The 25,873-nt window shown below is 43.9% G+C and overlaps 1 protein-coding gene across 26 annotated transcripts in view; it reads right to left on the bottom strand.

Annotated features, from left to right (window-relative positions):
- Ttll5 (tubulin tyrosine ligase-like family, member 5) overlaps window positions 1-25,873 on the bottom strand; it is a 229,068-nt gene that overhangs the window by 192,698 nt on the left and 10,497 nt on the right. For 21 of the 26 annotated variants that reach the window (XR_003950060.1, XR_001780460.2, XR_001780461.2 and 18 more), the window contains exons 4-7: window positions 17,203-17,285; window positions 15,710-15,816; window positions 11,682-11,812; window positions 3,601-3,683 (exon numbers count right to left, since the gene is read on the bottom strand). Coding sequence is in view for 22 of the 26 variants with exons in the window: in XM_006515989.4 (XP_006516052.1) it covers window positions 3,601-3,683; window positions 11,682-11,812; window positions 15,710-15,816; window positions 17,203-17,285 (404 nt within the window). In the remaining 4 variants the exon portion in view is untranslated. Of the gene's footprint in view, window positions 1-3,600; window positions 3,684-11,681; window positions 11,813-15,709; window positions 15,817-17,064; window positions 17,286-25,873 lie in introns of all 26 variants that reach the window. The other 5 variants (NM_001364628.1, XM_017315112.2, XM_006515999.4 and 2 more) reach the window with 4 other exon arrangements.

Genomic DNA, 25,873 nt, shown 5'->3' with positions numbered 1-25,873 from the left:
CTGGGAGCAGGAGTGAACACCTTTAGTCCCAGCACTCAAAAGGCTGAGGCAGGTGAATTTCTTCAAGTTCTGGCTCTATATGGTAAGTTCTAGGTCAGGCAGGGCTACATAGTGAAATCCTCTCATAAATGTCTCAAAAAGAAATCTCAGTTGTTATGGCTGCTGCTGCACACGCAACAGGATCTATGTGGTTCTGACTTCTCATTCATTCCACAATGCACCATCATTCCCTGCTACATGCCACATGCCAGAGCAATGCACTCCACTACAGGGAAGACACAGAAGAATCAGGAGATACAAACTACTACAGCTTCTCAAAAGGTTTTCAGTGGACACAGCCAGCACTTCCTAAATAACTGTCAAACAGTAAGAAACACAGAGAACATGAGACAAAAACATGCAAAGACATAAAGCAAGAGAATGTGAGTTATATTCACAACGAGAGGGATGGAGAATATGACCTAAACGTTTTTTGAACTTCACAATCTCAGGATGTATATTAATAGAACCATGGATAACGGACGACACAGGTGACTGAATTAGACCTCAATAGTAAAATCCATACCTTAATCAGAAAACACCAGGTCTTCCCCCACCTCAATTTGAATATCGTTAAGTTGGGAAAGTGTGGCATTTAGTTAGGTTATTGAAGAAGCTGGAGTTAAGAGCTCTGTTCCTTTAGCTGCATCTCTAGATAAGAGCACATCATTAGGAGCCCTGTCAACCAGTCCACAATGCTATCCCTCAGGACTGCACAAAAGCACCACTTTTCTTGCCTTTTTTCTGTTCCCTTCATGATTTAAAAAATAAAATTAAAAAAAAAAGTTGCTTTTGTGGACATTTTCCAGTAGGTTCTGACTACTACCAAACAGTTTTACTAATAGGTCTCCTATGCTTGTAAAAGGATAGGGAATGAAGTTTTTATTTGAACCACACATCTATGTCCAGCCCCCTGCCACAATCCCTCCCCAACTCCTACAAGTTCTGCACAGACCCTCTGTCTTAGTGTTCTCTCTCTCCCTCCCCCTCAACCCTGAAAGAAAAGCAGGCAGCAGCCTTGGAAAGAGTTACTTCATCCAGTTGGCTAATGGGTCACATATTCCAGGGAAAGGATCCAGGTATGGAAAAGAAGGGATGGTTAAGGAGAGAAAAGAGGATTAACAGTGCAGTTTGTAGGTCTGGGTAAAGGGTGATAAAATTCCAGGTTCTGGGTGAAATGGGAATATGTTCCCAGTGCTGCCAGTTCCCCTTGTGCATGCTGGCATCTTCCCAGGCTTCTGTCTGGCACCTCCACTAAATACCTAAGAGAATCAGATTCATTCCAAAGCTTCCGCAGTGGGGAGGGGAACTGGCAAAGGTGTAGTCAAGTACTTTGATCTATGCAGGGGGTCTCAAGGGATTGAACCCATGGAGATGTGGGAGGGAGAAAGAGACTCTTACATAAGCTGCCAAACGTACATTCCCTAAAGACGAGTCATTCATTCCCTTTATGAGCCTCAGCAAAGAGTTGGAGCAAGAGGTTCCCAGCTCCATTAAGGAAAGTTTAACTTTTCTATTCTTTATGATGTTAGCTTTAAAAGAACAAATCACTAGGCAAAAGATCATTCCAAAAGGAAAAAAAAAAAAAGCCCCACATGTGCTGGGAATAGATCCTATTCTCTTTGACTCATGTCTAAGAAAATAAAAAGCAAACTTGAACCGTAGCTGACTCTCAACAGCAATTCCATTTGGCAGCTAAAACCCAAACCCAAACTAGCGCCGTCCATGCAATTCAAACAACACTGTGCTCCTGGCAAGGAGCTAAAGGCAAGACTGTCAGATGGGAGCCTTATGCCAAGGTCACAGAGACAAGACAAAGCCAAGGCATACCATCATGTTTTATGCCACATGGGAACCAGGGTTAAGGGGCTCCAGGTAACAGAACTTGTGACTGGGGCCTGATGCTATAAAAGTTGCTCTGCCAGATTCAGAGTCTATCCTTTTCCCAGTAAGAAAGGTCTGGCCATAATTTGTTTACTGTACAGTTTTGGATCCAGACTGAATCTAAGGACTTTCCAAAGTAAAAGACTTTTGAAAGTTCATTTCTGCACAATGTGAAAAAAATAACTGGGGAATTTAAGATGGAGTACTGACCACACACACACATGATGTATCTATCCCAGCATTCCCTTCCAGAGCTCATTGGAAAACAGAATATTTTCAAAAGAATGAAATAATAACAAAGGAGCCAGAATAGATCAAAAGTCTAAGTAAATCTTCAAAGACAGGGAGCAGATAAGATCAGGGTTTACAAAACAAAGACAAAGGGAACAAAGAGAGCCCCAGCCCCAAATACCAGGTAAGGAAGGTTCCTAAGGGGGCCACTGCAAGGGTCCAAGCTGGTAGCCAGCTTGAAAGTGGTCCAGCCTTAGAAAGTGGCAACAGGGACTCCTCAGAGCAATGAACACTGGCAAGCTCTGAGTGTGACTAAAAGAGCCTGCCTCAGGGGACATGGGAGAAGAGCAAGCAAAGATGTCAGATATCAGTCTTGGGCCTCAAATAGGTACACATGTACACATACACACATACACACACACACCCCACACACACTCACGCACCCACACAAGACACACAAATATATGCATACACCACACACAAATACACATACACAGAGAGAGAGAGAGAGATGAAAAGAGGATAATTTTCCCCAGAGTAAGGGAAAAATAGATTACAGTGACCACCAAATGTCTAGAAGGAAGAAAACCAAGTCTAAACTTACATACTGGTTAAATTTCACAATCCTAATGCTGTAGTCTACTTCGACTAAGCTTAAATTTTTAATAAACTTATAAAGGAAGAAAAACTAAATCACAGTTATTAAAAACAGTAATGTTATATAACTCTAAAATCTGACAGCAAAAACCAATTAAACATAAGAGACAGACTATGGAAGGAAGAACAGGTAGAAGAAATATGGGTGTGATAAACGGAAAATGGGGAATTACCAAATACAACTAAGAATTTGAGAAAACAAGAAATATAAAATAACCATGTTATGGGAAATCCAATGAGATTTGAGTTGACATTTTATTTTATTTACTTTGTATCTGTATTATTATTATTATTAGCTATTATTATTGTTGTGGTTCTGAGGCCGGAACCCTGAGTCTTGTGCATGGCTTCTTAGCACTCAACCATGCCCCTATCTGTATTAATTTTTAAAACAACATCTAACAGGGATTTTTGTCAAGAGTCACGGCATCAGCAGCTTCTAGGAGGAAGAAGACTGAGGGAGAGGAGCAGAAAGAGGGAAGAGCAGGAGAGAAGGAAGAAACAGTGGTAAAAGCCGTCTTCTACTTAAAGCCTGAAGGGTGACAGCTGAGAGCTGACAACCCAACAGACACCTCTTCTATGCGGATACAAAAGCCTTCCCCAAAACCCATCCGACAAGTGCTACTTTGGCCGTGGAGTAAGTGTGTCCCATCAAGGGAGGAGGCTACTTCCAGCAGAGTAACCAACTGAAGGACAGCATACAGCTGGCCTCCACTCACTGCTGGACTCAGAGCAGGAGGAGGAAATACCTGCTCAAATCAGCACCAGGCCTGTAGTCCTCATACTTACGTTGTTGATCAAGTAGACGCCCCGCCCCCTAGAAGAGGCCACTGGTTTTACTATCCAAGGTCCTCGGTCCTTTGAATATGAATCTGCTCAAAATATTGGGAGATAAAGAGGAAAGAGAAAAACAAAACAAAGAAAAGAAGGAGCATGAGTTTGTTATCTTAAACTGTAACAATCTCTTAGGTACCTAAAGAACCCCACTTCTCCAGCTGGAGCGCAACAGTTACAATCACCTGGCTTTAGACTAGCCTTAAAAAGGGAAAAGAGGCAGGAAAAAGCCAAAGAGGAGGAAGGAGGAGGAGAGCGCATCACTGACCCAATTACCTTCCACTGTTTCCTCTTTCTTACATAAGGAGGGAAACAAAATGAGATAAAGTCTGAATGTTAGTCTGTTACCAAAAACAACCTTCGTGAACCTGAAAGTCATCTTTGTTAACTGAAGGATTGCCAGTAGACAGTGACAATTGAGGTGTTCACTACATCTCCAAATAGAGTTACTTCCTTTGAATAATTCTTCAGAGCTTATAAGCCAAGCAGGACTTTAGGGCAGGGAAGCGTCAAGATTTATGAGTAGAAGGGGTCTGTGCATCCACCAGCTTCAGCTCTGTTTTTAAGTATCTTTGGGTCATGAAACGAAAAAGCAGAAAACTGACACTGAGACTCCCTGGGGCTCGCGCATGACCTGGGGAGAAGCAGAGGACGTGGATTTGCTGAGCGCAACCACAGGAGCTAGAGAGCTGAGGCAGTGTTCACTCTAGTCAGCCCCTCCTTCTGATGAACCTGAAACACTGTTTTGAAGGCTAAGGGGAAGGTAAGACCTAAAAGCTAAGGATTCTTGCTACGTTTCTTCTCTGAAAGGAGAGGAATGCAAAGAGAGCCCAGGGAGTGAAAGTGCCCTGGGCCTCTCAGACCACCTGGCTCTTCCACATCACAATAACATCATCTTACTCAGAACATGTGAGCGCCCGACTCGCCAGCAAGGACGACGCCACAATAGGATCCTCCTGCACACATTTACTGGGAGAGCATTGACTGCATAGGTGAAAGACCCTGAGCCCAGAAATGGTGCTGCTTATATAGGCCTAGGAGTGACGTGTCCATACCTGATTGGTTATGCTACCAGTACCTCATTAATATGCGTCCGGCCAGGCAGTGACTCGGCAAAAAAACTCTTACGCATATGCGCACATTGGTTGTTTACCCATAATCATGGGCAGTGGCCAGTGGTAGCCAGCGCCACTCTGCAATGGCACATGTGGCTTCCCACAAGAACACAAAAGCATAAACTCAACAAAGTTCTCTCAAGGTTATGGTCTCTGGCTTGAATTATTAAGGCCAAGTGCTACCACCTGTGTGTGCTAATCCCACCTTCACTCTTCCCACAAGAGAACACAAACTTCCTCAGTAGGGTCCCACCCTGGCCAACCTCGGGACCTTTTAGCAGTCAAGCACCAGCAAAAACCCCCCAGCACCGCATCTTCCCAGACCACATGCCCACCTCTTCATCCCTCTCCTAGCAGAAGTTAAATGTCTCTTTTATGCCCCAAACAGGAACTTGACTTTATTAGTATTACAAACCCTTCATTCAGGTTTACCTTTAGGGGAGACCAGGGGAGGGACCAAGGTACCGTTGTCCACCTTTCCCATCTACCCTTGCCTTTCCCTGGATGCAACTGAACAGACTCAGCAGTAGAAGAAAAAGCTTCTAGACACTGAATATGTTTACAACTGTATCCTCAGCTGGGGGGTAGAGAGAGTGGCGCACGCCTTTAATCCAGCACTCAGGAGGCAGAGGCAAGTAGATCTCTGCGTTTCAGGCCAGCCTGGTCTACAAGTTTCAAGACAGCCAAGGCTACACTGAGAAACCTTGTCTTGTGGGAAAAAGGAGGGAGAGGAGGAGGGAGAGGAGGAGGGGGAGGAGGGGGGGGAGGAAGTGGGAAGAGGAGGAAGAGGAGGAGGAGGAGGAGGAGGAGGAAGAAGAAGAATTGTTTCCTCTAGCAGTGTTCACAAGAGCGTGGAACATGTACAGGAGTTGGAAACATGCCTCAGCAGCTAAGAAAACGAGCTAAGCACAGAGGATCCAGCTGGTTTCCAGCACCCTTGTTGGGCAGCTCACAACCTCGTGTAACTCCTACTCCAGGGGATCTTCTGTCCAATTCAGACACCTACACACACTTGGCATTCACACACATATATATTCTCTCTCTCTCTCTCACCACACACACACACACACACACACTCACTCTCTCTCTCTCTCTCTTTAAAAATCCCACATTGTACATATATATGAAGTTATCCCATGCTGTGCTAAAAAAGGAAGAGATTAATTAAATCTACTCTATCATATCTATATGAGGAGCTGCAGTTTGTAAATAAAGCCGGGCCATTATCGATATTGGTTTTGTAAGAAGTGCAAGCTCCGTTGTAAGAGCTCAACTCTGCTGTCGGAGTTTGAAAACAGATAATATACAAACAAAGGGCAGCGGCCCTGTTTCCATGAAGCCTTATTTATGCTCTGAATTTCATGTCATTTCCACACGCCACAAATTTACAGTCATCTTGACTTCAACCATTAGAAGATGTAAAAAGCAGGCTGGAAAGGTGGCTCAGTGGTTAAGAGCACTGGCTGCTCTTCCAGAGATTCTGAGTTCAATTCCCAGCAACCACATGGTGGCTCACAACCACCTGTAGTGGGATCTGATGCTTTCTTCTGGTGTGCATGCAGACAGGTATACGAAAAACAAATAAATACATCTAAGAGAAAAGAGACAGAATATAAAAAACATCCTTAGCTCACAGTGATGCCTGCAAACAGGCAGAGGACTGAATGACTCAAGGCCATATTTCTAGGTACCTGATTAGCACGAGAACCTTCAACAAACACAGTCAATGATAACATTGTTAATTAACTGATGTAGAAGGATCTGTGGAAAAGAAGAGAGCATGAAGCAATAGCTAGTGTGCAAGTCTCAGTCCCACACCCATTCAGGCTGTCTGCCAGGAAATGCCAAGAATCTCTTTAGAAAGACAAGCAAAAAACCTAGTAGCAAGCACTGGTGAGTCCTGAGGAGAGCTGAGAGAACAAAGAGTCTTCTTCCCTGGTTACTGTCTTATTCAGCTTTACACCATGGAAATACATTACTCTGTTGAAGAATATAATTTAGATCACATTAAAATAGTACCCTAGAAGAAAGGTGTATAGTTCCACATGAGAAAACTTTAACTCTAAGAGAAATGAGGCCACTGAACACAAACTATATATATCATTCTTTGCTGATCTCCCGCAGCAATCTGAGGAAGCAACTAGGGAGGGAGTGTGTGCTTTGAATGGAACATGTCCCACCCAGGCTCAGTGAGAACACCTGTCCCCAGCTGGTGGCACTGGTAGGAAAAGTCCTAAAAACCTTAAAGAGGTGGAGCCTCCCGAAGGAAGTGGATCACTGGGGGTGGACCTCGAGGCTTTATAGCCCAGCCCCACTTCCTGTTCACTCTTTACTTCCTGCATGTAGATGCAATGTGACCAACCAGTCTCCTACTCCTTCCCTACCAGTTTCCCCAGCATGTTGGTCTGTATCCCCTGAAGTAGAAGACACGCCCTTTCTCCCTTTAGCTGCTTTTGCAGAGGATTTTATCACAGCAGAAGAGAAGCTAAGACAAGAAGCTATTAATATAAAAGAAAATAATAATACGTTTTCTAGGTTCTATGCATTCATTCATTCATTCATTCATTCAAAACCTGTTACGTTTCTAATCTGCCCAGGTGGATACACAGCAGTAAGACAGTCTTCTCCCTCACAGAGGAGGCTAGCAGACAGACAGACATTAAACAAGCTCTTACAGACATGGAGTGTTATGAAGTAGGAGGGTGTATAAAGAAGACAACCAAAGGTGTCTGAAGACAGCCCCTTCCACAGATGCTGCTGAAAACTCACTTTCAGAAAAGGGCATGTGTACCTAGAAGTAGCATCGCCACTAGTGTGCTGGTCAGTCAGCCCTGCTTTGTGAGCTCCTAGTTTGGGCTGCAGAGGAAGCTTGGCAGCCACAAACTTCCTTAACATGCACGGGATCCTGTGTTCAATCCCCAGGACTGCAAGGAGTACTTTTTTTTTTTTTTTAACAACAACAACAACAACAACAACAACAAAAAAAGAATTCTACTTCTGGTATTTAATTCCTGGCATGTCCTATGAGTCCCAACGTCAGGAGTCATCTTCTATGCTGGCATTTTTACACTGATTTGTGGTATTTCGAAACAAAGATCTATTTCTTTTGCAACTATTTTTTAAAAATGAGCAAGAAGCAAGAAAAATCAGAGGCAAAGACAGGGCATGGGTCAGAGCAGTGTGCTTGGATGAAGACATTATAGACAACTCTGACAAGCCTTCCAGTTCCTGCCACAGTGTGTGCTCTACATTGGAAAGAACACTGGATAGGAGCAGGAGCACTGGCTGCTTCTCAGGTGTGAAGAGGGCATTAATTTGATAGTGTTCTTCAAAATGAGGAATTCTGTTTCATTTCTAAGATATCTTACCAAAACTATGGTCTTAGAATATACTATCTGCACTGCTCTGAGTCCCTCCAATAACTACATGAAACTCCAATCTTGTCCATGCCTCAGAACTATTTCTCAGTGTCCTAGTCAGGGTTTCTATTCCTGCACAAACATCATGACCGAGAAGCAAGTTGGGGAGGAGAGGGCTTATTCGGCTTACACTTCCATGCTGCTGTTCATCACCAAAGAAGTCAGGACTGGAACTCAAGCAGGTCAGGAAGCAGGAGCTGATGCAGAGGCCATTGGGAGTGGGGGGTCTTTACTGGCTTGCTTCCCCTAGCTTGCTCAGCCTGCTCTCTTATAGAACCACTACCAGCTCAGAGAAGGCACCACCCACAAGGGGACCTCCCCCCTTGGTCACTAATTGAGAAAATGCCTTAGAGCTGGATCTCATGGAGGCATTTCCCCAACTGAAGCTCCTTTCTCTGTGATAACTCCAGCTATGTCAAGTTGACACAAAACTAGCCAGTACACACAGCCTCCATCGCATGTAGCGATGCCAGAGAGCACAGCTCCAGGAAGATGCTCAGCCTGTCTCTAGTCTTTCTTGTCTTTTTCCTCTTCCTGCCTAAAATCATCTGCTTGAAGAAAATGGCTGGAGTGAGCAAAAGGTCCTTAGGCAGGGGTCTCTTGGGTCACAGACCCACAGTTCTACTAAACATTTAACTGGAAATAGGGCACCGAGAACCTGGAAGAGTCTGTGCTGTGCACCCCAAGTTCTACTCATTTATGACTCAGAGCAGTTCAGGGGTCCCCCAGGCTTTCACATCTCTGGCTATAGTGACTGGCTTCTGGGTTCAATCTCTTCACAAACTTAAGACTTTTTCTTATTATGACAAAAGCCCATCTTCTCAGTAGCTCTGAAAAGCTTCGCAGTGAGCAGTGCGCCTTCTTCCCTCCCTCCTTCCAGGGGAGCGGCACCTCTTGTGCAGGAGCCACTGCGTCTTCGGAGCCCTGTGCTCTCTACCATCCCTCCTTCCTTCCAGCTATGTCTGTGTGGGCTGCTTCTCTTGACTTCTTGGAGCTCTTTGTCAGCACTTTCATCTGGAACCTCCGGAATCTGTATCTTTGACCAAACTCAGAGTTGCTTTTACAACTGTCTGCAAAACATCACTGTATGCTTTTCCTAGCACCTCAAATGTCCTCCATGTCCAAACTGAACACTCCTCTCCCCTGTAACAGCTCCTCTTGTATTTTACTGGTTGTATTCTTGCTTAGACTCGTAAGCCCTGGTGGGACAGTGGTGGTTCACACCAGTAATCCTAACTTTCAAGGAGGCTGAGGCAAGAACACTAGGGCCTGGGACTTTGAGGTCAGCCTTGGCCACCCCCACTATTACAATGATCCTCATAGACTCTCTAACTCGAATCTTTGGGGGCTTGTCTGGACCTTTTGGCTGACACTCCTCACACTTAGCCCATACATCCTGTGTTTCCTTCCACCCTACCTACTCACACTTGTCCCTTCTCATGGTCATGGTTGCCATTCACATTCGGCCACATGCCCTGCACTCTTGAATCTTCCTCTATCACACCTACTGAGTCAGGCTCTGGCCTGAGGGAAGGGCTGGAAACAACCCAGTTACTCACCCAGGCCTGGGAAGTTAAGTTTGATGAGGCCAAAGAAGTAAGAATCCATTTTAGAACAAGATGTTGGCCACGTCTTCCAGTTGCTTATAACTTTAATTTTTTCAAAATTAAATCCCATTTTTAATGAGGGTTCTTAAATGCTTTAACCTCCCTTCTAGCCCACCACCCACCCGAGGTAGTGGGAAAGAAAGGATATGGGGATGTAAACCTGCTTAGAAATGGTTCTTTGAAATGACTCCGATCTGTGCTGTCTGGAAATCAGCAGCACAGTTTACAGGTCAGCGGGGGCAGCTCGACCCACGGACATGTTCGGTAGAGTAAAGATAGCAAACACAGCATTAGCAGTGGTGACACTACCTAGCAGAGACAGCCAGGCCTGGCTTGAGTCAGCAGGAGGGGCCAGGAGGGGCGCTGTGCCTCTCAGTGAAGCGAAGCCTCAAGACAGACAAGCATTTCACAGCTAGCTCTGTAAGCAAGCATAGCTCAGCCTCAGGCACTGTCTGAGTCTTTTTTTCTATGCAAACATCACGTGTCCTTGCCTCGGCACCTGTCCTGCCTCAGCCCATGAGTGTCTCAGCTGACATCACTCTGCCAATCAGCCCAAGTCAGGGGAAGCAGCAAGAAACAGCAGCACATCACCAGAAGGGTTCTGGTGCATTTCTCTCTCTGGCATCCCAACAAATGCAGCTCAACTAACTACACAATGTAAGGCGGACCAATGCATCTGTGTCGTTAGCAACGAATCACGTGCCCTTTTACCAGCTTGCTGGAGCACAATACCCTCTCTCCTCTGTCTAGTGCATCGAAATGTTTCTTCCCAAGTCTGCCTTAGCCTTTCACCTGTGTCCGCTTCAGTGAAACATATCCAGAGTCACATGTTTGCCTCAGCAAAACACCATCCAACATAACTGACTTTCCAAAGAACCCTTAAGTTTCCACTTCAGTTACTTACCAGCAGTTCAACCAACTTTCAGACTCCAATGGATGCCCGTGTGTATTTTTATTAGACACCTATGTATATTTTTTATTAGTATAAACTTAAAGGGAAAAAAAAGACTGTGACTCTTTTTTTTTTTTTTTTTTTGGTTTTTTGAGACAGGGTTTCTCTGTATAGCCCTGGCAGTCCTGGAACTCACTTTGTAGACCAGGCTGGCCTCGAACTCAGAAATCCGCCTGCCTCTGCCTCCCGAGCGCTGGGATTAAAGGCGTGCGCCACCACGCCTGGCCCACCAAACTCTTTTTTTGTTTGTTTGTTTTTTTTTGGTTTTTCGAGACAGGGTTTCTCTGTATAGCCCTGGCTGTCCTGGAACTCATTCTGTAGACCAGGCTGGCCTTGAACTCAGAAATCCGCCTGCCTCTGCCTCCCGAGTGCTGGGATTAAAGGCTTCATTCACCAAACTCTGACATCAAAAGTAGCATCCTTTAGTCACAGCACTCGGGAGGCAGAGGCCAGCCTGAGCTACAAAGCCAGTCCTATCTAGGCCAGCTGGAAATACATAGTGAAACCCTGTCTTAAAAGGTAAACAAGCAAGGACAAGATTTAAAAAGGCATGATTCTTGTTCCCCAAAGAACAGAAGTCCAAAAGTCAGCAAGAATGTAAAAGTGGGAAGTGGGAAAAAGATGCCAACAAGGAATTCACAGACACAGGGACAACATACACTGACTCTCGACAACAGAGAGATAACTGAGCAAAAATGCCCAAGATGGCATGTGCCTGGATGACACTACTGTGTTCTTACATAAATTATCACTGTCATCCTATCAAACATAAACACAGCGCATCCAAGCACAAATCATTTAAATTTTATGTCTGTAACTGTTCTTAGTGGTAGAGCATAATTTTTCAAAGACATGGCAAGCCCCGGTTAGCTGTAAGATCAGCAATCTCGAAGTAACTATGCCTCAAGTTCAGATGCTGGAGCACTCTCAGTGAAGCACTTACTACAGAATTCTGCATACTCAGCTGGCAGGAGAAAGGTCTGAGGGAGGATGTGGAATGCTTTGAATCCATGAGTGTGCTGCATCCGAATGATGTTTTTGTACAGTCGGTCCTTGCGGGTTAGTTCATAAGACCTGAAAAGCAAGAAAGTTGTGCTGTTTCAGTGAGCTACACCTACAAAGTTGTTCTGTTACCACACTGTGAGGCCCTCATGGCCAGAGTTCTGAAGCAGTTCCTGAAGACAGCAGATTACCCCAAACCTGGCATGTTGCTACTCTAATAGTCCTTACTAGACACGTTTTATAGACTTCTCATTAAACATCTTCATCAAATGGACATTTTTTGGTCAGATTTATTCATAAAAATAGCACGTATATAGAATAACCTCCCTTTTTTCATATGTGATTCTGATGTATTAATTAGGTAATGACCACCACAATCAAGATACAGGACAACACTAACATCCTGAAGTGGCCTCAATCCCCTTTCGGTCAGTTCTTTCAATCACTCGCAGACACTAACACCTGCTTGCTTTTCCATCCAAACAGCCAGAGAAGCAGGACCGTGCACTGGGCATCCTTTCCACTGAGCACGGCACATCTCAGCCTTATCTCCACTGGCTGTATCCATCAAGACTTTACTCTTTTATGTGCTCAGTCACAGGTTGTGGTGTGGATATCCACAGTCTGTTTATTCACCAGCTGAAGAACATCTGGATTATTTCCAGTTTAGGGGAGACTGTGAATAAGGCTGCTGGAAAGCACTTACACATAGATCTGTATATAAACATCGAGTTTTATGCAAACATTTCCATTTCCAAGTTGCTGGCCTGCTATGTAGTTTACCTAGTTGCATTAGTTATCTATTGCTAAATAATCAACAACCCCCAAAATGGCAGCTTAAAATAGTAGTTTGCATCTATGATGTTACATAGTGGCTGTGGCCAGCTGTGTGGGATGAAAGAACTGGGTAGTTCTGCCTCAGTCAGCTGATGAGGCTCAAGTCCAGATGTGTGCCTACACTGCCATCATCAGGCCTGATCAGGATAGAGCATGCACTTCACAGGACGTTCACAGGTATGGAGCCTACCAAGGAGGCTGCAGACTGTCATGTCCTGCTGCTGGCTTCTACGCCCATTGATCCAAGAAAGAGGTTGTAATGTGTATGATGACCAAGTCTCCAAAATGACACACCACCACTTGTGTCACATCCCATTTGTTAGAAGCAAATTCCTAAGTCTGGTTGACAATCAAGAACAGATTTAGCTCAATCTTTGAAGGCACTGTCAAAGAATTTACAGACACATTTCACAATCACCACGGACTCATATGCTTAACTTTACAAGAACTGCCAGTGGTTATTCTGAGAATACTGGGAAAACAGGCTGTTTCTGCCACCATATTCTGAGATGTACAGGAAATACCAAAGCCTTTTCCTAGTCTCCACTCAGCTCCACATAACTACTCAACATTTTTTATACCAGCTGGGGGGTCAGTAATTGCTTCCCCACCACCAGCAAGCAACGCCAGTACAGATACTACTGAGTGTCCTCTAAGTCACTGTCTAGCAGGACGTGGTATCAGATCCTCCAGGATGAAGGCTCAGTCCCCAAGGCTGACCCTAGTTCCAAGCAGCAGACTGTTGCAGGTATGCTTCTGACCAGCTAACCCAGGACCTTTTCTCTGGGTCCAATGTTTTACTCGAGTGGATGACAGAACACACTTACTGGTTGACTGTAAAGGATATTACAAAAAACACAGATAAAGAGACATGCTCGGGATGCCACGTGGAGGAAGGAGTACAGAGCTGCCTGCCCTCTTTCCATCACTGTACCTGCCAGGAGCTCCACATGTTCAGCCATCTAGTTCTCCTAACCTAGTCAGTCCTTTGGGGCTATAATGAAAGTAGGTGTCACAGATTAAGTCTCTGGTCACTGGTGATCATGTTAAAACTTCAGCCTTGCCCTGCTTCTTAAAGGTTGAGTGGCAGACTGAAACTCCAACCCTCTTACTAGGACTTAAGACTTTGCTAGGACCTGTGACCATCCTGAAACTACTAGGCCCTGCCAGTCACCACGCAAATCATTAGCTTATGAAAGACACACGGGTTATGTCACAGATTCTAGAAACAAAAATCACGAGACTGGGCTTGAGACCAATAGATACCTGGCAGTTTCTAGGTATCCAAGGTGACTAAACCATCTGCCCTTCTACTAGCAATGTGCTAGCATGCTAGTCACCATGCACCTGGCTTTCAGAAGCGCTTGGTGTAAGCTAACTTCTAAAGCCACTTTACTAGGTATATTCAGTACCATATGGTTTTAATTTGCATTCCACTAATGCCTAAAGATGTTGACTATCTTTAACTGACCACACATACATTTTCCTTGACACATCAATTTCAAGTTTTCCCTATTTTGCTAAATTTGATTTGCTAAATACATATATATACACATATATTTATGTATATACACCCACGTGCATATATATATGTATAAAAATAGATAGATAGATATAGATAGATATATAGATAGAGAGACAAAGAGACTAAATCTTTAGTATTAGTATTCACTACATCTTTTTTCCATTTTTAAAACTACTGACTGTGATATACTTTGGATATAAACTCTTAATCAGATACATGTTTATAAATACTTCTCCAGTCTATGATTTGTTTTCTCACTTTCTTAAAAGTCTTTCTACTCTGGTGAAATCCCTTGTGTTTTTATCCTTTTATGCACCAAGCTTTGTTCTATCTAAGAAACCTCTGTCTAAGCAAATTCCATCAAAATCTCCTTTGTACAGGTTTGTGTTTTCAATTACACCTATGATCTTTATTCCAAATGTTCTGTTTTGTTTTGTTTTTATCATATGTAAGTACACTGTAGCTGTTTTCAGACACCAGGAGAGGGAATCAGGTCTTGTTACAGATGGTTGTGAGCCACCATGTGGTTGCTGGGATTTGAACTCAGGACCTCTGGAAGAGCAGTCAGTGCTCTTAACTGCTGAGCCATCTCTCCAGCCCCGCCTCTCCCTCCCCACTCCGCAAATGGATTTTTAAAAACCTGACTTAAAAGTATAAAATCTATGCAAAAACAGCTTTAAATATAAATAAAAATCATGTTTTAAGCCTGATTTTTATAAATATGCTCAAATTTTCAGACTGAAAGAATTAAAATTGTAAGGTTCTACCTCACAGAGCTACAGCATGAGACCCTGTCCCAAAATAAACAGACACTAAATGATCTGTCATTAAAATTAATGGCCTATGAGTTGACAGTCAGACTATGCTATCTTTCAAGTTTGTTTAAAACAAATGGAAACCATCATCATGTAAGAAGGAAGTGTTAAGCTAGAATCTGATATCAATTTGTTTGTTGTATCTTTGGAATCCTAATTTATTTATTTATTTTGTTTGTTTGAGACAGGGTCTCATATAGTCTAAGCGGGCATTGACTTGTTCTGTAACCAAGGCTGGCATAAACTTCTCATCCTCCTGCTGCTATGTCCCAAGTGTAAGGACTATAAGCATGTGTCATGTAATCCTCCTGCATGTGTCCCAAGTGTAAGGACTATAAGCATGTGTCATGAAATCCTCCTGCTTGTGTGTCCCAAGTGTAAGGACTATAAGCATGTGCCATCACACTCCGATTGGAACCCTGAAACACTTTATGCCCAAGGAAAATGTACCATATTAAGACATGAGTTGAATCATTCTTTAATAGAAATGAAAACATAACAGTGAGAGGAAAGGTAAGAGGGAAATAACATCCACATAGGGTGCTGTTGAACAGCCTCAATTTTAGGAAAGAGAATTAGAAACTATCTCTTTAAAAACTTTCACATCTCTAAAGCCCTTGAAGAGTCTATACCTCGCAGGCATATGAACACCACAGTCTCAAGTGTGGGCTATGGCACTTCCAGAGTTTCTTCTTCTTCTATTTTCCCCCTAAGAACACTAAATCTCTCCACTGACTACACATTCTGATGACAGCTACCTTTAATCCTACAAAGCACCCGGAGGAGCATTACCTGGGGAAATGATTAACCTTTTGTGCTTCAGAGAGGGTTCGAAGTAAGAACGGTTTTAGGTGGGATCCTGTCCACATCAAATTATAGTCAGTGCTGCTCGGGTGAACCTAGGCACAAAAGACACATGGAAAACAAACAAATAAAATCAGCAGCAGCCTGTCTCCAGAGAAGCAAGGGCAGAGAGTCAGTGGTTTCTCATCTACATAGGCCTCTCACATGGCCCAGTTACTACACAAGCCTATTACTGCAGCAGAGTACTACTACAGCAAACAAGGTAACAAGGGTTAAAGAAGGGAAGGCGAGGGAGAGCTCAAACCCAAAGAACAAATCAGCTCTGTACAAGTCAATAGTCTCTAGCACACTTACATATCAAAGCATGCTCAAAACTGAACCCCACACTCCATTTTCTCAGACCTCCCTTATGTCTTTGTAGATCATAACTAAAGCCAAATCCATAAAGCTGGCCCAGCGGTTAGGAGTATGTACTGTTCTTGCAAAGAACACTTGCTAGCACCTCCACTGGGTGGCTCAATAACCACCTACAACCCCAGCTGCAGGAGCTGCTGATACCTCTGGCCTCTATGGGCACCTACAGTCCCATGCACGATCCCATACACAAACGGGTAACCAAAAATTACAACAGTAAATATAAGAAAAAATTTAAGCCTTGGGTTTTCTTTATTCATTCATTAGAATCCATTTGTCCATTCATTATTATTTATGTACTCTGTCCATACAATACTCTAGGACAATGGCAAATGCTGGAGACAGAAAAGCACCAAGCAGGACATAAACACTATGAGTGTCCCCTATTGATACCAACCTAGAATAAGCAGCTAGCAAGCAGGCTTTCAGCAGTAGGGTCAGGAGTAGTGGACTACGGGGCATCTGTGCCTGTCCTTATCAGTGACAACATCTCAGTTCCCAGCTTCCTCGGGGGATGACTTGGTTCTGGATATTAAAGTACCTGCCAGTCAACCACCTGCCTCTTCTCTATGAGACTTATGTCCTAAGCTGGCCCAACAATCCTATCACCAAAAAAGCCCAAGGATAGTGAATGGAGTCCAGTAACTTCCACAGCGGTGTCTTGAGATAACCCTAGAGATCCCTGACTTTTGGTCCCCAAGGCTGCTTGTCACCTTTCTCCTTCGAAAGCAGCCTCTGCTTCTATGAGCCACCGTTTCCACAGCATTCTACAACTCTACCTTGGTTTCAGTTAGAGTCTGGTTCTGATTTATCAGAAAACTCGTCATGGGCAACTCTGCCCAAATCTAAGCACATCACAGGAGAAGGGGGAGAGGGGAATCCTGTGGAAATGCTTCCCATGTACCACAAGGAGAAACTGCTGGTAGTACCAAGTTCTGTAGAGCCTCTAATCACAGGTCCCGTGCGCTTCCTAGCGCTGCCTCTGTGGATGGATACGGTCAGTTAGGTAGCTAGGATTTCAGCTTTTGAAGTGATCAGGCAAGGTGAGGTCTTAAAAATGAGCTTACTTCATGAAATCCATGGGCTGTCAGAATGCTTCGCACCAGGCGACTGTCCGTTCTCACAATCTTATAAGACAAATGATAACGCTCTAAAGAAAAACACAGAATCAAGTTTAGTAGCCACAAAATTTAATTACAAAGACAAAACTAAAGAGCAACATGGACATTTGCTTAGTGTACTCAACAGCATTCTATGCTGATCTTAAAGCTACCATAAATCAGTTGAGGATGCTTGGAGCCAAGCCTTCCTTTAAATATAAGTAAGTGTGTTGTGATGGGGGAAGGGGTATGTGCATACCAAGCCCTGTGTGGAGGACACAGATCAACTCTGCAGCCGTTTCCCTTCCAAGAGCTCCAGGCCCTGAACCCGGGTCCTCAGGTTTGCAGGATAAGCACTCTACTCTGAGTCATCTTGCCAGCCAGAGACCAAGCAAGCTCAGGGACCACAGAGTTCACTCAATACCAAGGGAAACCTACATCTTTGTTTTCACTAGTTCCCAGCTCAAACGTAACAAGCTTTCAATGAGGAACGTCCACAACAGGAGCAGGGAGTGGAACAGTGCTGCTACAGATGAAGAGACGTAGGCATTAGGTTCACTTCACAGTTGCTGCAGGGTTCACAGTACTTACAAGCTTAACAAATTAGCACATTAACAACAATTACATTATGTCTTGGATTTGGGGGTTAAGGTACATTTTTATTGTTAATTTCTTGACACAAGGCTATACCAGTTACCTAGGCTGGCCTTGAACTTGTTACATAGCACAGCCTAGCCTCACATGTGCACTCTTGCATCAAGGGTTACAGGCATGCACCACCATATTTAGCTTTTTGTCTTTTACTAACTTATTTATTTGTTTATTTATTATTTATATGAGTACACTGTTGCTGTCTTCAGACACACCAGAAGGAATCATCAGATCCCACTATAGATGGTTGTGAGCCACCATGTGGTTGCTGGGAATTGAACTCAGGACCTTCTCTTAGCCATCTCTCCAGGCCCCCTCATCCCCATTTGTCTTTTTAATTACTGTATTTCAATACAATTCATTTCATTTCTATCCATTTGTCTATTTTTCCACCTTAAAATCATCACTCTGGGAAAAAGCCCCCATGCTTTTCCAGACTGAGAACTGTAGGTATTTTAAAACACTAAGAGCCCCTGTTCCAGACAACCCTCTATGTCTACAAATGCTGAATATCAGCACATCTTAGATAAGAGCTCTCTCCAATAGGAAGAGGCCAGGAAGGCCCTGCAACTGCCCCTTTTAAAGAGGCCTGTGTGTGCTTTCATCCAGCTTGTCACCTGCCTCCTGACCTTGTGCACATTTCCTGCTGGCCCCTGGAGACAGAACCTGTGCCTGGACTGTGTTTGAGAGGAAAATCTGTAATCATGTGAACATTTACTCTGAGCTACGGCATTAGTTCTTTCTATATGCCCCTACAAACTGAGAATCTTAGCTAAAAATTCTATGGAAATTTTTTTTGGCTATTGTGTTTGTTTGTCTGTCTGTCTATTTGGAGGACAACATTTACTCCAACCCAGGTTAGAGTGAATTGATGATCCTGCCTCAGTCTCCCAAGTGTTGAAATTACAGGCCCAAGCCTGAACACCTGGCTCCAGATCCGTGTTTTTGAAGGCCTGTATCCTGAACAACTGTGAGTGAGTGCAACGCAGACATCTGCAAGTGCATAGCTCAATGCTCAGCCGCATCATCAAAGACAACTATGTTTCTGATGAATTTATACCGAAGGCTTCATAAACCCCAGCTGTACCCACAGACACATTTGAGCCACTGGAAGTCTTGGTGTGTACTCTGCAAACTGAATCACAAAGATGGGCATGGACAAGTCAGACTTTTTCTAAAGCCCGGCTCAGGCTTTTCCCAGCAGCCCCCAACCATTACGTTTTCTTTATAGTATTGTTGAAGTTAAAAACAGGGCAGAGTCCTACGTGTTTGTTCCAAAGTAGAGCAGAATGTCAAGTGCAGTGTTCAGACTGTAAGCAAGGAGGCGGGACGCTTCCTGCTAGACCCCATAAGACAGAAATGTTCAAAATTAACTGGAAACATGTCACAACGAGCTTGAGTGGGCCCCCAAAGGACAAGTTTGAGCCAGTCTAGCATAAAAGTGAGAAAGCAGCGGGGTAGATTATAATTACAAAAGAAACAGAAATCCGAATGCACAAGAGAGGTGGTGTGCCAGTTGGCTTTTGCTGCTGTAACAAGCAAGCTCGGCAGCTTAAACCCAAATCTGCAGCCTCCTTGGCAACACAGACCCCACTCGTCTAAAGCAAGGCTGTGATCACCAGGCTCTGCCCCTTCTAGGAACTCCAGGTAGGATCTGGGCCCTTCACTTTTCCAGCGTCCAATGGCCACCTCCCCTCAGTGCTTTGTGGCTTATGCTCCCTCTCTGACTTCCAAAGGCAACAACGGCAGGTCTAGTCTTTTTTCACCTTGGATCACTCTGGCCAGGTTGGCTTCTTGTTCCATGTTAAGGAACCCTTTGGTTGCAGTAGACTTGACACTCTGGGATAATCCGGGGTAATCTTCTTACTTGAAGGTCGACCAATTAACCACTTTAATTCCCCTTTACCATAAAAGGTTTATATCCATAGGCTGCAGAGATTAAGATACACCGGGGGCCTACCGTAACCACTCTCTGCTCCCTAAACATTAACACTCCTCTTTATTGGGTAATAAATTCAACCCTTCCCAACATCCCTGTCAACTCAACCCAACGTCTAAAACTGTCGTTCAAATGTATCGGCTAGATAGCCCCTAATTTCATCATCTAAATCATAAATCGGTATGATTCACCTTGGGGCAAAACTGCTCTCTATCAGTGAACCTTCAACAAATGATTTGCTCCCCAAATACAATGAACAGAACTCCAGCTACATGGAGATTGGTTCACGCTGGGAGAGACTTTAAGGAGGAAAAAGAAGTCACGGCATGGGTTCATAGATTCGAAACCTGGCAAATTGAAGTTCCATTTGTGGCCAGGTCTTGGAGCCAGGCTCCGTGACTCACAGGTCTGCCCTGGGCCTGAGGCTCCACCTTGGGAGTAATCCTTCACCTGAGTAGCTGTGTCATCCGGTCCCCTGCCTGGGGCATGTGGTGTTCTCACAGAGCTTCCCCTTCCCCTAAGGCTGTCCCACTCAGACTAAACTGGCAGTGTATTTGCTGGTAAAACATTCTAAAGAATCCTGCAGGTCCCTCAGACGTGGCCTCACTCACTCAAGGGGCTCTTCCAGAGAACCATCCCTGGCGATCTTCTGTCACAGCGCTCCATGCCACTGGCTTGTAACCATCCTTTGCCACCCTGAGCCCACAGCAGGCCTAGTCCTTCCCACTGCCTGCCATTCCCACTCCTCCCTCTCCCTCCAAGGACCTCCTGGCTGTCTCCTTATCTTCTGGGTTGATCGGGAGCCTAAATTCCACCTATACCCTCACTCCCCTTTGAATACACCACAGTGACAGGTTATGGGAATGAGGAGCTGGTCATCTTTGGGGGACTATTTATCTGCCCACCACAAACAGGAAATCTAGCTAATGACTGTAGAAAGTGCAGCGGTGTAGCTCGCAGTTGGTAGACCACTAGCAAGTATGAAGCCCTGGGTAGATTCCCCAGCACTACACAAATGGGTATGGTATGGTGGTGCACATTCGTAATCCCAGCACCTGGGATACAGGCAGGAGGATCAGAAGCCCAAGGTCATCGGCTCCATATCAAATTCAAGGTCAGTCTGGGGTAAGCTTGCCTCAAAAAAAAAAAAAAAAAAATTAAATTAAATTAAATGGAATGAGGGCAGCAAGCATCCCACTACTTCTCCAACAGCTCAGGGACAGAGAGACAGTAACAAGGCCAAAGACTCACACCACACAGACAATGACTAACTACACACCCATCTGCTAGGCCACTCCTTTATCTTGTCATAAAGATGTTTATGACAGATTTAGGAAAGTGAACAAAAATTTAGATCCTTTAATTATCACAACTACTGTCACTCACAGCTCCACTCCTGCACGTGCAAAAGCCAAGCAAGCCTGCCAGGTATCTCGGGCCTGGAACCCCAACACACAAAAGATGAGGGCAAGAAGACGCTTAAGTTCAAAGCCTGTCTGAGGGACAAAGCGAGACCTTATTCAACAAAAGCTAAAAATAAATTTTCAAATTTAAAAACAGTAAGAGCCAAAGCGTTATCAAACATAGCTCCCTCTGGAGGCATGAACGGTGCCCACCTCTGTGCGAGCCTCAGCACCATGCCACCGGGAAGGACCAGCAGGGTGCGGGGAAAATGGGAGCCGGCTTACTTGAGGATGACAGAAAGAGAAATAAGAGGATGGTGCCACAGCACAACCGCCAGGGCTATATCACTTCCTGCCCACAATCTTTCATGAATTATGTGGTTTCTCTAGCCTCTACTCCCCCCCCCCCCCTGTAAAATGGAGTTGACAATAACATTAGTTTTGTTTTTTGGTTTTTCGAGACAGGGTTTTGCTGTATAGCCCTGGCTGTCCTGGAACTCACTCTGTAGACCAGGCTGGCCTCGAACTCAGAAATCCGCCTCCCTCTGCCTCCCAAGTGCTGGGATTAAAGACGTGCGCCACCACGCCCGGCGACAATAACATTAGTTACCTTACAGTACAGTTGCAAATGCTACCTGAAGCTGTAGAACAGCTGCTACATAGTAAAAGTTATTTTGATATAGTTAAAAAAGCTAGTATATAGCAGAATAAAGACTATATATTTTTAATACTTGTTATCATACATAGTAAATCATATATCTGATATAGCAAACAAATTGAGTGAGAGAGTGGGGGGGGGAGCATGCATGTGCATGTGAGAGCAGGTGTGAGTGCCCAGAGGCCAGAGGTTAATGTCAGGTGTCTTGCTCTGTTACTTTCCACAGTCGTCCATCGAGACAGGGTCTCTCACAAGACCTGGAGCTCGGCTCACAGCCAAGAAGCCCTAATAATTCGTATGCCCCACACAGTGTTGGGGTTTAAAGAGCACACAACCATGCCCAAGTTTTGTGTGACTGCTGAGGATACAAACTCATGCTTGTAAGCATTTTTAACCCCTAAGCCATCTCCCCAGAGTCCACTTAGGGGGGGCCCTAAGGACCAGATCCAGCCTAAAGACATACTCTTTGACCTTTGGTTTTAAAAGTGAATTAGAAATTAGCTTAGAGAACTGAAAACAACACATACAAATCTAGCCTCTCAAAAACCTTTGTATGTTGATGTAATGGGGCCATCACAGTTAGATGTTATTTCTAAGTGGGCCTAGCATTTAAGTTAGTGGACTGAATAAAGCAAACCACCATCTCCTATGGGGGTGGGCACCGTTCATTCCACGGAAGGCTTAATGAAAGGAGTGGAAGCACTATTCTCCTTCTCTGCCCGCTTCTTCCCTCAGATACACTTAAGCTAGAGTTGTAATGCAAACTGAACCTATCCAACTGCCCAAGAAGAACCATATATTCATGAGAACAAGAGGGAGGACCTGATCCTTGGCTGTTAGCACACTGCCAATCTCCTGCTTCTCAACCTGTGCAGTAACTTCACATCAACTCTACACAGGACAGAATTTTCTTCTTCTGTAAATGCTCAAATGTACCCCAGCAAGCAACCTGAAATGGTAGGACCCCCAAACTTCCAAGACTGGCTGCAACAGAGCAGACAAAAACAAGGAACCAACTGATAGCACAGAGGTACCCTAGACAACAGAGACATCCCTAAGGGAGTTAGAAAAATAGCATGAGGCAGACCTGGAGAGACTGCTCAATGATTAGGAACACTGACTGCTCCTGGACAGGATTCGGGACTGGTTCCCAACACTCACACAGTAGCTAAAAACAGCTTGTAACTCAGATTCCAGGGGACTAGTGCCTGCCCTCTTCTGGCCTACACCGGCACTTCACACATATGGTACACTCACATACAGCCAAAAACACTCAAACATAAAATTAAAAAATAAAAAATAGCATGAGGCTGTGACTGGTATTACACACCTAATATCCCAGCATGTGGGAGGCTGAGGCAGGAGGATGTAGAATTTGAGAAAAGCCCAGGCTACATCTACATATACTGTGTCAAGAAACAAAGTATGCCAACAAAACAGTAGCACGGGAACCTAGAATGAAGATATACGTGATACATGTGCAAATGGACAATGTACAAATGAATTGAACAGAGCCAGGAGAGAGCTTAGCCAACTGAATTCAATCACAGGGGTCAACTCCTGAAAGTTATCCTCTGATCATGCATGTGTGCACACACATTCTCACTATATAGGCAGAAATAAGCACTTTAAGATACCAATATAAACTCTTCCATGATTCATGGTGTAGTAATATTTACTATCAGAAAATTTGTTCCACACCCAAATTCGGGAGGACAGTATTCACCAACCACAGCTGACTGATGAGTACTTGACACGGGACCACAATAACACAGGGCCAGATGTTTTATTTTACCTCACTTGAATTGATTACATTTAAATTTTTAAGATGGAATACTTAATAAACTAGTATGTCGGCACAAGTCTGAACACGCAGCACCGAGGAAGTAGAGCTGGGGAGCACAAGGTCAGAGTCATGCGTTGGCCACGTCCAGGTCAGCATGGGCTCAACAAACAAACTTAGCTAATAAACTGAATGCTTGATCAGCTTTAGAAGTCAGGGGCTGGGGTGCAGCCCATGGTACAGAGCACTATCTGTATGTAGAAGGCCCTGGGGCTCAATCCCCAGCAACTAAATATAAAAACAAAACAGACAAGAGGATGGAAAGTTCCAGAGCAGCCCATGTGGCATAGTGAGGCCCTGTCACAACAAATATTAGAAAACACCTTTGAGGGGCTGGAGATATGGCTCAGAGGTTAAGAGCACTGACTGCTCTTTCAGAGTCCTAGCAACCACAAGGCAGCTCACAGCTATCTGCAACTCGGGTTCCAGAGGATCTGACACCCTCAGGCAGACATGTAGGCAGAATACCAGTGCACATAAAAATAAAAACTTAAAAACAAAAATCTTTGAAACAACTCCATGAATTTACTTTTTCAACTACAATGTTCATGAAGTCTAAACTGAGATACACAGTAACTGTAAAACGCATACTCAATATAAAAATATTATGAGTTCCTTTATATTGAGTAAATGTAAAAATTATATTAGAATTATTGAGTTAAATATAACACATTATAAAAGCTAAATTCACCTTTCCAACTTAAAACCGCACATGTATCTTGCATTACTTCCAATGCTAGTCTATGAAAATATAAATTTACTGAATGGACACTTTAGGTAGATTATAAAATGATGCTCATCCTATGATATATTTACTGTCATTTGGAAATACCTGTGTTACCACTAAAAAACACATCCTATTTACATGTGAAAGTGTACAACCAGGAAGGGGCTTGACTATGAAAGGAACAGCCATGTTCCTGGAGTATTTCCCAAATAAAGCACAGAAATCATACTAACCCAAACCCTTCAAAGCCAACTCAAGAAACCGTCAGCAGATAAGCACAACTATGAAACAGCACACGGACACTACAGGATCCGCAGGACGGAGCTAGTGCCCCAGACAATTCCTCAGAGGGATTTAACTACCTAAGATCTGAACAGAGACACCACATGTCCTACTACTTTAAAGAAGCAAAAATATTACAGATTGATTGTGTTTAATAATTCAGAAAACCAAGTCTGATGATGGTGCACACCTCTAATCCCAGCACTTGAAAGACAGAGGTAGGTAGATCTCTGTGAGTTTGAGGACAGTATGGTCTACAGAATGAGTTTCAGGACAGCCAGGGATACAGAGAAACTCTGTTTCAAAAACCCAAACAAACAAAAATAATAAGAATTATTCAGGAATCCAAAGCATACTTAGCAAAAGTCATTTACATTAAAAGTGAAAAAAATTTAACCTAAAGGAATTTAGAGAAATAAAGAACAAACTTTATAATATATAGTTGAAACAAATTTAATAGCTTTTTCCTTTTTTTTTTCCAGACAGGTCTTGCTATGAAGTCCTGTTCTCCAACTGAAAATCCTCCTGCCTTAACCTCCATCCTCTAGTCACAGATATGAATCATTAGTGCAGTAATCTATGGAAATGAGTATGAAAGACACCTTGCATTCCAGAAAACTCTAGTAGCTTCAACAGTGGATGGCAAGGCTGATGAATATTAGTTTCCACTAAATGGAAGCTACTCCAAGAAAAAGAAAAGGGAAAAGACAAAGAAAAAGACACAGGTCTGTTTCCTGCCGTGGGACGCACAGACAGTTTTAACAAGACAAGCGCACCAAGAGCAGTGCACTGTAAGGACACTGGACTCACTCACTTCTGTTGTCACATTTGTCATTTTGGGTCAAATCATATTTAAGGGATTTTCTCAGCAGTCTTCGATCATTAAGGCTTCAGAGAAAATGACTAAGTCTTGTTCCTTTAAAAGGTAGCCTAGCAACTCACTGAGGGATTAGAGCACAAGGACCCTTGGGAAGAGAGAAACATTCAAATCCCAAAAGCAAGTCTACAGTTCTCTCTGAAATCGCTTATTATGGGTCATTTAAAAATAGAGCAGCTCCTATTCGGCAAGTAGGATAAGCAGCCTAAGTTTTGATGGCCCGCTATGTGCCAGACATTGAACGATCTCATTTGATCC

Source organism: Mus musculus, chromosome 12, assembly GCF_000001635.26.
Source record: "Mus musculus strain C57BL/6J chromosome 12, GRCm38.p6 C57BL/6J".
Classification (NCBI taxonomy): domain Eukaryota; kingdom Metazoa; phylum Chordata; class Mammalia; order Rodentia; family Muridae; genus Mus; species Mus musculus.
This window is presented reverse-complemented; position numbering and strand designations above follow the sequence as displayed.